The following is a 13,550-nucleotide window of genomic DNA, read 5'->3' as shown; positions in this document are numbered from 1 at the left end:
AACCCAACAAAAAAATACCCATAAAAGTCCCATATTGTTGCCTCAGTTTTAAATATTTATTTAAAGTCCAAATTAAAAAATAATTAAAAAAAAAAAAAAAGAGGAGAAGGAAAAAAAAAAAAAAAAAGCATTAATGAGAACAAAGGGTAACTGCGGGCTGGAGCAAACACAGAACAGCGGGGTGAGGTATGTGAGATGGAGCCTGTGAGCCTCAGCCGATGGCTGCTGGCCGTAGGAAGGGACGCACAAAGAGAGACACGCATCCATTTTCTTTTTTCTTTTTTCTTTTTCTTTTTTTTTTTTCCTCAAAAAAATAAAATCCATAGTCCTTAGGAGACGTGAAAACCCCAAACGGGCGCTGAAGCATTTCCGATACAGTACAGCTCCGAGTACATCAATATTATTCCTTATATAGAATTAAAGATTACCATAATTATCCTCTTTAAAAAAAAAAAACCTCCAAATTTACATACAGAGACTAAATTTCTACACAACTTAACAAAACACAACCCCTGCGAGCCCGGCCGTGCTCTGAAACAAGGCATCATGCTTTCAGATGTGGCAGAGGGGCCCGGACAGAAGGGGAGCAGGGCTGGGTTTTACACACGGGCTCAGAGCTGCATGCGTGGCTGTGGGTCAACGTCAATACAGCAAAGGAGCTCGGGGGCAGCTGAGCCCACGCAGCGAGGCTTCACCCTACAGCACTGCAGGTGAGCTGCAGCCCTGCTGCCCAAGCGGAGCAGTGAAGTGCTGGTTTGAAAACGAACAAACAAACAAACGAAAGGCAGATTGGCTTTCAGAATCGTGGCCTGAAAGGTGCACCTCGGACGCTCCGAGTTGTTGCGCAGCATTGGCACCCATGGCAATGGAAAGATCCCTTCAAAGGTGTTCCTGTGATTTAGCTGTAGATCGTAACCTCCTCTCTTCCTAGAGAGGTGGTCCTACGGGCTTTTTTTTTTGGGTCTGTGGCAAGCCACTGTAGCACCTTCACAACCTTAAATAAAATCATATATATAAAATAACACACTTTTTTAAGAGCACCAGAGATTTCACAGTGAGAGGTAGAAACAAATCAGACGAGCCCATCCTCTCTCTCTATTGTAGCACCAATCTCTTCCCCTCTCCTCCTTCCATTCCCCCCTTTCAGCTTTGGGACTCTCCCCCACCCCAACACCATGCACATGAGAAGGGACGTTGGTTCAACTCACCCATGGAAGGAGCAACTTTAGTTTTTTCCTTTTTTTTTTTTTCCTTTTTTTTCTTTTTGCTTTAAATAATATTTTATATATATATATATATATATATTTTGTTTCTTCTAATATTGCACATCAAAATGGTTCCGGTGCGCAGAGCAGCCAGAGTCGCATTGCAGCTCCTCCTGGGAGAGCCCGGCCATCCAGGAGGCGCCCAGCTCTGCGAGGGAAGCCCTATCATCTCTGAATTACTTGTCAATGGGAAGAACATTTGGTAACTCGGGAACCAGGTAAGGCAAAAATAGGGGGGGAGGGTGGGGAAACCACATGCTGCGAGTTGCTTGAGGTTTCTCTCAACGTTTTCTTCTTTGGTCATGGAAAAAGCTTTGTGTGTGGAACCGCGCGACACCTCGTCCCCTGATCCCTTTGCACCGGTCACGTCCCAGCTGACACCCGCTTCCCTACGTCCTTCGTATTCCTCCTTTCAACAACCTGCTGAGTTCAGTAGATCACGGGTTGTTTGGGGCCTTGAGCCAAAGGCTAGAGCAAGAGTTGACCCAAAAGATACAGCCCAGCTGTCCTTGCTGCAGAGACCCTGTGTAAAGACATAGGCCAGAAGTGGGGTCAAAGCCTTGGAGCCCGGGTTGATGGCATTGCTCAAAGGAAGCACACGGGGCCGACCTCGAGGTGATATTGCTTTCCTGGCTCGGATGGGGGAAGGTTGTAGATGTTGACGATGGGCAGCTGCTGGGTGTCCTGTGTCCGAAAGGAAAAGAGAGTCCGATGCCAGCGTCCATCCTTGATCTGCACAGGGGGGAGGGAAAGACAGACAGAGCTGCTTAGCTGTGGGACAGATCTTACAATCAGACCATTACTGAGGTTGGAAAAGACCTCTAAGAAGTCCAACCACCGACTCATCCCTACCCACTATGCCCACTGGCACAGAATCACAAAATGACAGAATGGCCTGGGTTGGAAGGGAGCTCAAGGATCATGAACCTCCAACCCCCCCACCACAGGCAGGGCCACCAACCTCCACTGACACGTCCCTCACTGTCACATCTACACAGTTCTCCAGGGATGGCGATCCCACCACTCACTGGGCAGTCTGTGCTCTTTCTGAGAAGAAATTCTTCCTAATATCCAATGCAAACCTCCCCTGGCTCACCTTGGGGCCGTTCCCTCTTGCTGGAGATGATGAGTTTCACTGTGCCATATGACTGAAAAGCCCTGAGTAGGCCTAGTTCAGAAAAGCATTCCGGGGAACACTTTCTCCTGGCTGAGTAGAAGGTAACACCTTGAAATAGCATCACGGAAGAGGTCACCTAGACCCTTCTCCCCCTTTTTTGGAGGTGGCCATGGAATAAAAAGCCCTGGCACAATCTGAGCCTTGCTGTGTGTGCTGGGTGGGTTCAGCCTGGCATTTCTCTCCTCTCTTTGGGCACAACGTACCTTGCAATCATCAGCTGCCACCTCCGGCTTGAGCTTCCCCTCTGCCTCAAACATTTGCCCGTTCCACGCCTTGAAGCGCACGGCTTTCTGCGAAGGTTTCTCAGCAGAGCCCTCCCTCCAGACAGAGGTGTTCAGGCAGTGGATGGTGATGTGCTGCACCACCTCAGAGCTCAGCAGGCGCAGGAAGTTCATCTGGACTCTGCCGATGTCAAAATCCAGCTGTGAAGGTGACAGGGGTGTTAGCAAGGCTGGGAGAGAGAACGGTCCTTCAGTGCAAGGACAGAGGAGTTCCCTGCACTCTGAGTGGCCACGCATGGATGTCCAAGCCCAGAACTGGTTCTGGTGTCAGTATGGGCAAGAAGACCCAACACAAAGTCGAGCTGGATTGTTGTCATGAGGAGGCAGCAGGCCCTTTATTTTTTGCAATAAACACACAAGCCCTTAAGCAGGAGGAAAATGATGAGTGTTCTGATTGTGCTCTGGGCACTGCAGATGGACCCAGATATTGCTAGGGGTATTTTTTGTTACAGGTACTTTCCCTGAGAAAAATCCTGTGGCGTTCACTTTGGTGGACACTTGTGTATTTAAGCTGACCTCAATTTTTCAGGCAGTAGAAAACAAACGGCAAGAGTGACCTGAACATAAATTAATCCAACAAAGCCTTTGGGAGCAGCATGTTTGCTAAATTACCGGCCTCTGTTAAGGTTATGGGTTAATTAAACACTACTGGAAACGTACTGCTCTATCTTGCAAAGAGTCAACAACACCATGTTAGGTGTATTTTTTAACCTCATGAGAGCAGTGCTGAAGGCCAGCAGCAGAGCTGTGCTCACTGCCACCAGGATAAGTTACAGTGGTCACTGTCCTGAGCTCTGGCAGAACTCAGCCGTGGGTAAACATTTCATGATGTGTGTATGGGAAATGCTGCACAGGAGGAGCTGTGTGTACCTTGGAGACCGTGATGGGGCTGAGACACGTCTGTCCACCATTGGTGAAGTTGCAGATGACTTGTATGGTGTCTGAGGAACAGCCGAGATTTGGGTCGATCCAGTAGGTACCTGAGGAAAGGGAGGATGTGGGGATTAATGAGAACACTCAGTCTTCTCTCTGCATAAGCAACGACAAGCTTTGGTTTCTGCATGACTGCCCTCAGCCTGGGGAGGCCATTTGGGGCCATGTAAAATGGTCCTAGGGAGGGATACAGCCTTCTTGTACTCAAGGCTTCCTACCATCCTTCATCTTCTGTTCACAGTTCATGAGGTCTCGGCAGATGCGTGCGGGGTTTTCCTTGGTGCCCAGGGGTCTCTTGATGCTCTGAATGAGGTTGCTGAGGTAGTGTAGAGTCTTAAAGATCTCCCCTCCGTGGTCCAGCATGAGAAGGTCTGGATGTTGGTAACCCTGGAATGAAAAGGAGGCACCTGGTACTGTAACCATTGAGGGTCTGCATGGGGAACTGGTGAAATGCTGGCAAAGTCATGAAGTTTGGAGCTTCAGAAACAAGGAACGCAGCAGAATCACACCCTTTAACCTGGTACTCCACAAAAGAAGCAGACAAATTGAAGCTTTGCATATAGAAACTTCAGGCAGACAGAAACTTCAAGCAGACAGTGACCATCCCCAGCCTACAGCCTCAGCAGAGGCCAGGCAGTTCGACAGAAGCCCCATACCTCTGTCTTGAGCGCCGCGTTGGAGTCCATCAGTGTCTGGAAGGCGGCCCCAAAGCCATCTTGTTGCTAGCGTGGGGCAAAACAGACTGTGAGAAGCTGAACATGGCCTGATGCAAGCAAATGCTGCTTGCTCTAGGGCTGTGATTCAAGCCTTGCTCTGCTAATGCATCTCCTGCTGGACCTGAACGTATGTTTTCAAGGTCCCTGCAGCGCCCACCTCTGCACGACTTACTGCCATCATTAACAAATGAACAGAAAACAGCAACTTACAAACGAAGCTGAAATTCCTGGCGGTCCCTAGAAATCAAAGCAAAAAAGGGGCATCAGCTGGAATGCTGGGCAGCCACTGCTGCAAAGATATTCATTGATGTCCTTCCGAAACCCTCCCTCCCCTGGGGTCCCTTGATGCAGAAGAGTGAGACAGGCAACAATGCTGTCTCTATAAGATATTTGGAGATGGTTTGGACCAAAGCACGAGAAACACTGGTCCATTCACACACATGCATTTTTGCATACGGGGAACGGGGCTAAGCTGTAATTTTCAGTGAGTGAGCAGGCCCTCTGGAGGGTATCACTGCAGTAATTGTAGCTTGTTTCAATAATGTCTTTGAACTCTTTCCATGTATACGTACCGGAGGGCCAGGCTGTCCTCGTGGGCCTGGAGGACCCTAAAGACAGAGTGGCATCAGTCAGTGAAATGCTTTCAGTTTGTATTTCCACTCCTTGTCACCAGAACTGAGTCTGTTCCCTGCTGAAATCCCCCCCATTTTTGGTGTCCCATAACATCCTCTCCCCCAAACACTTCAGAAGACTGCCCTGTTTCCTCTGTCTCCCACCTCTGGGTTCACCTCTCTGCACCTGGTTCAGTCCTGCTGCGTCTCTTGTTCCCAGCCCTTCATTCTTTAAGCATCATGTTCTCTGTGTTAACAGTCACCTCCCCTCCAGCTTTATATTTGCTAGAAGTAACTGTTTTATTTAAATAAGAGATATTAGAAAAAGTGATTTAAAGACTCACCCTTGGGCCCTGAAACCCCTGTAGGGAAACAAACAAACAAACAAGGGAAGAAGCAGTCAGAAGATGTTCAATTCTAGAAGGAAATCTCTCAGTATGACCACGTGCAGGAATGACCCCTGGTCATGCAATCTGGTGCCAAGACGGCACCTCGGTTCTTGTGGTACCAAGGAGGATGAGCAATATGTACCCAGTGCAGATGCGAGCACCTTGCCCACAGAGGAACCCAGTACCCAAGAACAGAGCTCCCTCCCAGGCAAGGAGCTCACTTACCACGTCCCCACGGCTGCCTTTGTCCCCCTTCGGCCCCTGTGAAAACACACAAGATGGCTGTTAGTGACTGCAAGCTGTGCTTCTGGATGCTGTGCTGCTCAGAAGCACCTTGCAAGGACCCAGCGGGACTGGGCTCATCTCCCTGGGTTTCCTCTCTGCCAACTCTGCCTCTTTGTGCTGAGCTCTACGTGCCTTCATGCTCACACTGTTATGAAGCCCTGACCTGAACTGCAGTCTGTGGCATTTGGAGGCAGGCAGAGATTTTCAGCACTTCCCTGAATCCAACTGTGTCCAGTTTAGCACATTCATCAGATTATTTTTTTCATTCTTCCCCTGGGGGCTCCAATGCTGAGTTCTTTGGCAAATCCAGTGACTTGCTTAAAAAAACTGAAATCACAGTCTTGTCTTCCAGTCTGATCCCATCTATCTATCTCAAAACTTGCACTTCAATACAGATGTTCCTCACTTCTAAGCTAATAATCCCAACTACACATGCAGCTGGAGACTAACCCTTAACTAACCCTTAAGCTGCTCGTCTTAAAGACCATTTTGTTCCCGTCATCACAGAAGGACTTGGGATTTACTGATGCTGGCCTCAGGCATGCTGGATCTCAAACACTGCCATCTAAAATCCACAGGCAGAAGAAAAGGCAGATACTCACCAGGCTTCCTGTGGGACCCAGAATGCCAAGCGGACCAATAATTCCTTCTTTTCCCTAGAAAAGACAAGCCGTGCATCAACCACCACTTGGGGATGGATGGACACTGCAACTCTGCTGCTTCTCAGCAGCATGATCACAGTGTATTCTGTGGCTGAAATAAAACACAGGTCCACAGACAGAAGCCCTCGCAGTGTGGTTGTCAGAGCCCATGTGAGGCCTCAGAAATTCCAGAAACAGAAGGATTTTGGTGTAGCTGGAGTGATCTGCAGCAGTCCTTATAGAGGCAGAAGAGGCCCGTGATCACACGGAAGGTGCAGATGCGCTCTGGCAGCACTATGGCCACAGATTAATTGCAAGGCACCCCTCAAACCAGACTATCGTGCTCATTATAGGAGTCTGCAGCCTTACAGATACACAGGATGGAGGCAGCAAGAAAATCTTCCCAAACCAAACACATGGAAAAACCACTCACCATGAGGCCAGGTGGGCCACGTGGTCCCTGAATGCCTTTGAAACCGGGGTCTCCTGGTGGTCCCTGCAAGCAAAAATGAGGTGTCAGAGCCCATTAATAAATGTACCCCACGTTGATGCTCTGGCTTACAGCTCTAGTATGTGGGAATTGCCAGAAGTCCCATTCAAAACATTCTTTTCCCACTCCTGTTTTGCAAGCCCTTTACTTTCTACAGAAAACAGCCCGGTTCCCTTTCCCCATCAAAATTATATTTTGGTCAAATGAGCCCAAATTTCCAGTCAAGTCTCTCAACTGATGATTAATGTTGGAGAAATGAACTCGTGCCAGTGAGCAATGTGGCTTAGTGGGCATGGTGGTGATGGGTTGATGGTTATTTTAGTGGTCTTTTCCAAGGTTACTGATCCTATGATTCTATGATTGAAATATGTTCAGGTGGGGGGGGGTCTGTAGGACATCCATTTTCCATCTACAGCGTACCCACTTCAATAGAAATAGGTTTTATCAGAGCATATGTAAATGCATACCTGAGGATTATGTGAAGATACATACACTTCATAAAGTTGGAATCACAATTGGGTTTCAGTAGTTTCTGCAGAGCTACTGCCAAATAATTTTCAATAGGCATTGCAGTGTCTCCTCCCAGCAAAGAGACTGGGAAGCCAACTGGTCACCAGGTCCCCTCTTACCTTTGGCCCAAAGATGCCCGCAATCCCTGGGAATCCTGCCTCCCCAAAGTCTCCCTGGAAATAACAGCCAAGACAAACACAAGAACAAAGAACAGCAGTGAGTTCGTGCTGAACCGGTCACTGAAGACACGCCAAGATTTCAGCAGCTTCAGAGAACGAGAAATCCATCAGTATTCCTCAGTCTAAGCAGGACTGATGAGAAAGAAGTATGAGAGAGCTCTGAGGAAGGCATCACACAAACACAGGGTGGAAGCAGCTCCAGAACATCTCACAGACTAAACCTTTCTGCCCCCAAGATGAGAGGCACACCTACAATATTTCTAGCACATGCTTGGCTAGCTTGGAGGGCTTGGAGCACAGTCAGCAGAAGCAGGATGAAGAGCTTCTACTCTGAGATTGACCCTAAAGTCCATGCTCCAATCCCATTAAAATGAGCACTTATTTTATTTCCAATGCCAACTGGACTGCCCTATGAAGGACAATTTCAAATGATGCTTATTGGTGCTGTCCAAAGGAGTGTGTGTTCCTACAACATCACCTCCCATTTAAAACCATGAAAACCATACAAATCCCAACTCTTTTCCTACACAACACTGCAGGATTTTTGTTGTTGTTGTTGTTGGTCCTTAAGAAAAACAAAATATTTGCAAGACCATCAAGCTTGGATTAGCATACAGCCTGCAGTCTGAGAATAAAGAGAAAACACTGGGTAGCACGTCCTTGCATAAACACCCTCATTTTACCACGTTTAAGATGCACGTCCTGTGAGATTTCTGGGTTTCTCAGCTATCAAAATGCAAAGTGATGCAACACTAAAAAAAATGGGACAGAAACATTGGCCAGATGATTCATTTACAGCCACAGGAACACAAGAGATGGAAAAGGCTCCTTTGGCCTCTCAGCTGGACTATGTGACCCATGCTGGATTGCACATTATGGGATGTTTTACAGCGTCTTGTTCAGCCCAGTTGTAAACGACTCAAGTGATGGGGTTTCCACTGCCTCTATTACAGGGCTATTCCAGAGTTAATCTACAGCCCTTACTGTTAGGAAGCTTTTTCCTGCCATGACAATGAGAAGCTGCTTGGCAAGAAAGGGCTTAGTTGGACTTGGTGGAGTGTTAGAAACTTTCCAAGCACACAACGTGGTTTAACTGCCCATTTATGCATCCTGGAAAGGAAACAGGCTACTAAGAGAAGGACTACGGTCTTTCCTGTGTTACAAGAACCAACAAGCCTTCTTTCTGGAGGAATTCAGGGCAGAAGTAAGTGAGAAGTCAGAAAGGTTTTAGAGCAATCTAAATGCCAGAGTCACCTTTTTTGAGGGGACCTGGTCAATACTGATGCAGCAAAGCAGGCAACAGTAAAACTGGGCAAGGGAACTTGCCATGTGCAGGAACACGAGGCAAAACAATGGTGTTGGTGGTTACCTCTCCGTGGCTGGAATTCTGCTGCCAAGTGCTGGGCAATCCCACCAGCACAATGAAAAAGCACAAAGAGTTTGGAGCCTGCCCTGGAAGTGGGTATGCTCCTCCCCCAGCATGCTCTGAACCCACAGCTCCACCACCCTCCAACCTTTGTGGTGATGCCTACATCTCCTGGGTGTCCCTATGGAGCTGCAGCCCCTTCTGCACCTTTGGCATGGTTTGCAATGGATGGGTTGTTTCCCATGGTAGGACTACCAGCACATGTGGTGGCCATATCAGAACAACAGGCATGAGGGTGCTGGGAGCAGTCACAGTGTTTTGGGGAACGCAGGCTGCTTAGGGGTCCCTGCCAGGTGCTACTCACAGGCTGGCCTTTGGGTCCTGGATCGCCAGGGCTGCCTGGGAGGCCCATTCCTCCCACTGATCCTCGCTTCCCTGTTTGGCCGGTCTGTCCAGGCAATCCTCTTTCACCCTAAAAATAACAGAATTCAAGTAATTCCAAAGGACGGGAGCTAAATATAACAACGTTCAGCTGAAATAGCCATAGATGGAAAGCTGGGAAAAAGTGGCGCATCGGGATGAGGAATGTGGCTCCATTATGAGATGCCTCAGGTCTGCAGGGGCAGATGGGTGCAGGATGGTGGCATGGCAGCAAAGGTAGTGGGTGCCCGGCATGGTTGAGCAGGAGGACAAGGGGCAACCGATCTCCCAAGAGATGTGGCATAATTCCACAAGGACCTCTCTGGTCACTTCTGGAAGCAGCTTGTTATTCTACCGAAGGCAGCTGGAGGGCAGCAAGGGACAGTTTTAACAGTGATGTGCTATAGGAGGCATAGTTTAAATCAGTCCTGATAGCCTCTCCAAACCCCGCTGGAGTTTTCCTAATTGCAGCCTCTTTTTACAAATGGCTGAATTGCTGTTGGGATGGTCAGATCCTGCGGCCCACCTGGACCACTGCAGGGACCAGTAAGAAACCCCACTGTCGTTAAAGCAGCTTTTCCCTGCTTCCACCTAAGGCAGTGCCCGAGTCACACAGGGTCCAGCAATCCCAGCACGATAAATACGTGACAGAAACAAGCTGCACAATTTTCCTGCACCATTCAGGCTTTGCAAGGCAGCAGCTGAAGGGCATCCACGCTTCAATGCTCATTGTGGGTCTCCTACAGGCAGGCTGCAGCAGATCCCTTGCAGCTTCTCTAAGGTCACATTTCTTTATCCAGGTTCCTAATGAAAGCAGTTACGGCGTTCACAATGTGGGTACAGATATTTGTACGTTCCTGAGCTGGGAGAACTTTGACAAAGACAGAAAGCTGAGATGTTCAGCTGATATGGATGGATGGATAGATGGATGGATGGATGGATGGATGGATGGATGGATGGATGGATGGATGGACAGATGGATGGATGGATGGATGGATGGATGGATGGATGGATGGATGGATGGATGGATGGGTGGATGGGTGGATGGGTGGATGGATGGATGGATGGATGGATGGATGGATGGATGGATGGATGGATGGATGGACGGGTGGATGGATGGATGGATGGATGGATGGGTGGGTGGATGGATGGATGGGTGGGTGGATGGATGGATGGATGGATGGATGGATGGATGGATGGATGGATGGATGGATGGATGGAAGGATGGATGGACGGATGGACAGACGGATGGATGGATGGATGGATGGATGGATGGATGGATGGATGGATGGATGGACGGACGGACGGATGGATGGATGGATGGATGGATGGATGGATGGATGGATGGATGGACGGATGGATGGATGGATGGATGGATGGACGGACGGATGGATGGATGGATGGATGGACGGATGGATGGAGAATCAGCTGCTGAGCCTCCAGCTAAGTGAAAGATGGCAGGAGGAACTCAGGCTTTGTTGGACCTTGGTGAATTCAAGCTCTAGATGCACCAGGCTCACAGACTGCATTGCTCACAGCAATATCTTGAGTTGAAACTCACCTTGAACCCTGGTGGTCCCTGTGCCCCAGGCAGTCCTGGCACGCCGGGGTTCCCTCTTTTGCCGGCCATCCCTGTCACTCCTTCTTCCCCATCATCTCCCTGCTCTCCCTAGAAAAAAAACACAGGAGAGGTTATGAAACAAAGCGCTCTCTCCAGCTCTGCACATCTTCTACGGGCATGGAGGAGTGGTATGAATCTGCCCTCAGCCAGCAAGCATGCATCTGGGCGTGGGAGGACTTGCAGATACGTGCATGCAAGAAGCTGTTTGTCAGACTGGATGCATTGGTTTGTTTACAGACTTCACCAGGCAAAGGCAAAGTGAGATACAATGAGCAACATATGATCCTCTCTGGGTATATGGAAACTGGGATATTTGTAGCTGGACTACATCCATTTCTCCTACGTTACCTCTTGGTTTTCCAGCTCTTAAGTTGCACTTGCTATTAATGCTATGAGGTTACAGCTGCAAACTCACCAGCACCCCAGGCACGCCATCCTTCCCAGGCACTCCATCCACTCCAGGAGCACCCTCTTGGCCCTGCCTTCCCACCACTCCTCGAGGACCAGGTAGCCCAAGGATGCCCTAAAATCACAAATATGTCAGTGATGGGGATCCTAGACAGCATTTTTTGGGCAAAAAATGGATTTTTTTTTAACCTACCGGTGAGCCTCTGCTCCCTGCACTGCCTCGTGCTCCTTGCTTCCCTTTTTGACCCTGCAAAGAAAGAAATACATCTAAAATTGCAGCAGTTCCAGCACAAGTCCACTTGGGCGCCTGACTTCAGGGTGTGATTTTGGATAATGGTTGGAAAGAGTTTTATAAAAAGGAGATTCATAAAGTCAGTTGCTCCAGCACTGGAGAATGAACTGCTATTTGGTTTTATTACAAGTGATTCTTCGTATGCCTTGAGAGTTCTAGGGCAGGAATGAATAGCTAGAAGGCAAGGACCTACATTTTTCCTAATACAGAGCAGATGAGGACAAATAAAGCAGGATGAACTCGAGGGAGGACTCAATGCACTGGCAAACATTAGAACAAGATGCTCGAAACCTGCATCCTCTGTCAGTTCATTGAAGCACAGCACAGACCCACGGCACTGGCAAGTCTTCTGCAGGCACTCAGTGAGAGCATTTCTCTCCTAAGCAGCTCCCTCTTATTTTGGAGAGTTAATGGAAATGAAAGGGGTATCTTGTGTCTGAAATTTGCAATGCTGCTTTGTGAATAAAGACATAAAAGAAATACTCCTGAGGGTTATTAGCTGTAGAATGGATTAATTTCTGTGGAATGAATGGAAAACTCAGCCTCATCACCTTCACTAGGACTCTCTTAGTCAGGTCATGCATTAAAGCACTTTCAAACTGAAGCACTGCTTTTCCTGTGCACTGTTTCTCCATCTGCAGAGGACCAGGCAGGACAGCTATATGAAATTAATACTCCTGGGGTGCTTCCTCTGCTATCCATTACTCCCAAAGGTAGTTCCAGGTCATCCAGCGCCAGGAACACCTACTGCAGACCATCTTCTGCCATTATCCCAGTGGGGTCGGATTAAAAATCCTGACATCTGCCATCAGGGAACAGGAATTTGCTGAATATTGAGGACACATACTTACATTTTAGCAAATAAAGGCCCTATCTGTGAGAATAATTAGCGTGCTGTCATTACAACCAGATGTGGAAGTCAGAGTAGGTACCACACTGAACCTCAAAGGAGCTGTGTGTGCTGTGTTTTCTTGCTCAGTAAAGGCAAGAAGTTAGAAGGTCTCTTCCAGGAAAGAGAAGAACCATATGGGCTCCGAATCTGGAAAGTTTCAAGCCAGAAAAGTTTATGGTTCAAGTGAAGGAACTTGCCTGGCTCAGATCTCCTTAGGGGCAGACCAGCTAGCTGTGGCTGTAGCAGCACATGCAGGGTTATGGGAAAGAGACACAGTGATGGCCATGACCAAAGACGTGCCCCAGATTCACCTTCCATTTGGAGCTGCTATTGTCTTGGTCCACTCCAGCTCCATGAAGCCAACCAGCCATTGGGGTTGGGCACTTAAACACATACTTGCAGCCCTCCCACTAGGGCTTCCCACAGTCTTTCAAGGTATAGACCTTTGGCCAAATCACACACAAAACATCCGAGTTCTCTTAATCAGACATCTTCTTCAAACTTAGGATGCTACAAATCCACCCTGCTGAAACCTACCACATCACCTTTGGATCCCTTTGCTCCTGGCTGGCCTGGTGGTCCAGGATTCCCCTACAAAACACAAGCATGAAAAATCTGCTTGAAATTCTCATCTGGCAATATCTTGCACGAAGTAGAAAGAACAGCATTTTTTTGTGCCCTAACAACACTGACCGTATGGAAACAATTCACGGGAACAGCCTGTGCTCAGACAGGCCTCCTGGGGGAAAGAGAGCAAGGAATTGTCTCCAGAGAGCATTTAACAGGGTATCAACTGGAGAAGAAGCAGCGCTACCCCCTCACTTGGGTGGTGCTCATGTTTGGGGAATCGGTTTGCTGAATTCCAGACCGTGCCTGGAAAACCGTGCTGAGAAGTGAGGAGGAAGGAGCCTGGTTTGGGAAAGACCCTGCAAAAGCTACGTGCAGAACGAGTGCTCCATACGGCGAGCACATCCCCATACTGGTACTACCTCTCTTCTGCATGCTGCAGCCCTTTCCTTGGCTTGGCCTGGATGTCAGACATCAGGGAGCAACCCTGATGGAGAAGTGAAGCAA

General features: G+C 48.5%; 1 protein-coding gene across 3 annotated transcripts in view; it reads right to left on the bottom strand.

Moving 5' to 3' along the window:
• Window positions 1–117: 117 nt before the first annotated feature.
• The window catches only part of LOC125702540 (collagen alpha-1(XXVII) chain-like), a 127,011-nt gene continuing 113,578 nt past the window's right edge, over window positions 118–13,550 (bottom strand). The window contains exons 45-62 of one of the 3 annotated variants that reach the window (XM_048965960.1): window positions 13,014–13,067; window positions 11,486–11,539; window positions 11,300–11,407; window positions 10,825–10,932; window positions 9,208–9,315; window positions 7,418–7,471; window positions 6,732–6,794; window positions 6,260–6,313; window positions 5,598–5,633; window positions 5,328–5,345; window positions 4,945–4,980; window positions 4,583–4,609; window positions 4,313–4,378; window positions 3,875–4,043; window positions 3,594–3,703; window positions 2,646–2,864; window positions 1,875–1,997; window positions 118–1,788 (exon numbers count right to left, since the gene is read on the bottom strand). In XM_048965960.1, coding sequence (XP_048821917.1) covers window positions 1,678–1,788; window positions 1,875–1,997; window positions 2,646–2,864; window positions 3,594–3,703; window positions 3,875–4,043; window positions 4,313–4,378; window positions 4,583–4,609; window positions 4,945–4,980; window positions 5,328–5,345; window positions 5,598–5,633; window positions 6,260–6,313; window positions 6,732–6,794; window positions 7,418–7,471; window positions 9,208–9,315; window positions 10,825–10,932; window positions 11,300–11,407; window positions 11,486–11,539; window positions 13,014–13,067 — 1,518 coding nt within the window. In that variant the 3' untranslated portion in view covers window positions 118–1,677. Of the gene's footprint in view, window positions 1,998–2,645; window positions 2,865–3,593; window positions 3,704–3,874; window positions 4,044–4,312; window positions 4,379–4,582; window positions 4,610–4,944; window positions 4,981–5,327; window positions 5,346–5,597; window positions 5,634–6,259; window positions 6,314–6,731; window positions 6,795–7,255; window positions 7,332–7,417; window positions 7,472–9,207; window positions 9,316–10,824; window positions 10,933–11,299; window positions 11,408–11,485; window positions 11,540–13,013; window positions 13,068–13,550 lie in introns of those variants that run through there. The other 2 variants (XM_048965961.1, XR_007380632.1) reach the window with 2 other exon arrangements.

Source organism: Lagopus muta, chromosome 19, assembly GCF_023343835.1.
Source record: "Lagopus muta isolate bLagMut1 chromosome 19, bLagMut1 primary, whole genome shotgun sequence".
Classification (NCBI taxonomy): Eukaryota; Metazoa; Chordata; class Aves; order Galliformes; family Phasianidae; genus Lagopus; species Lagopus muta.
This window is presented reverse-complemented; position numbering and strand designations above follow the sequence as displayed.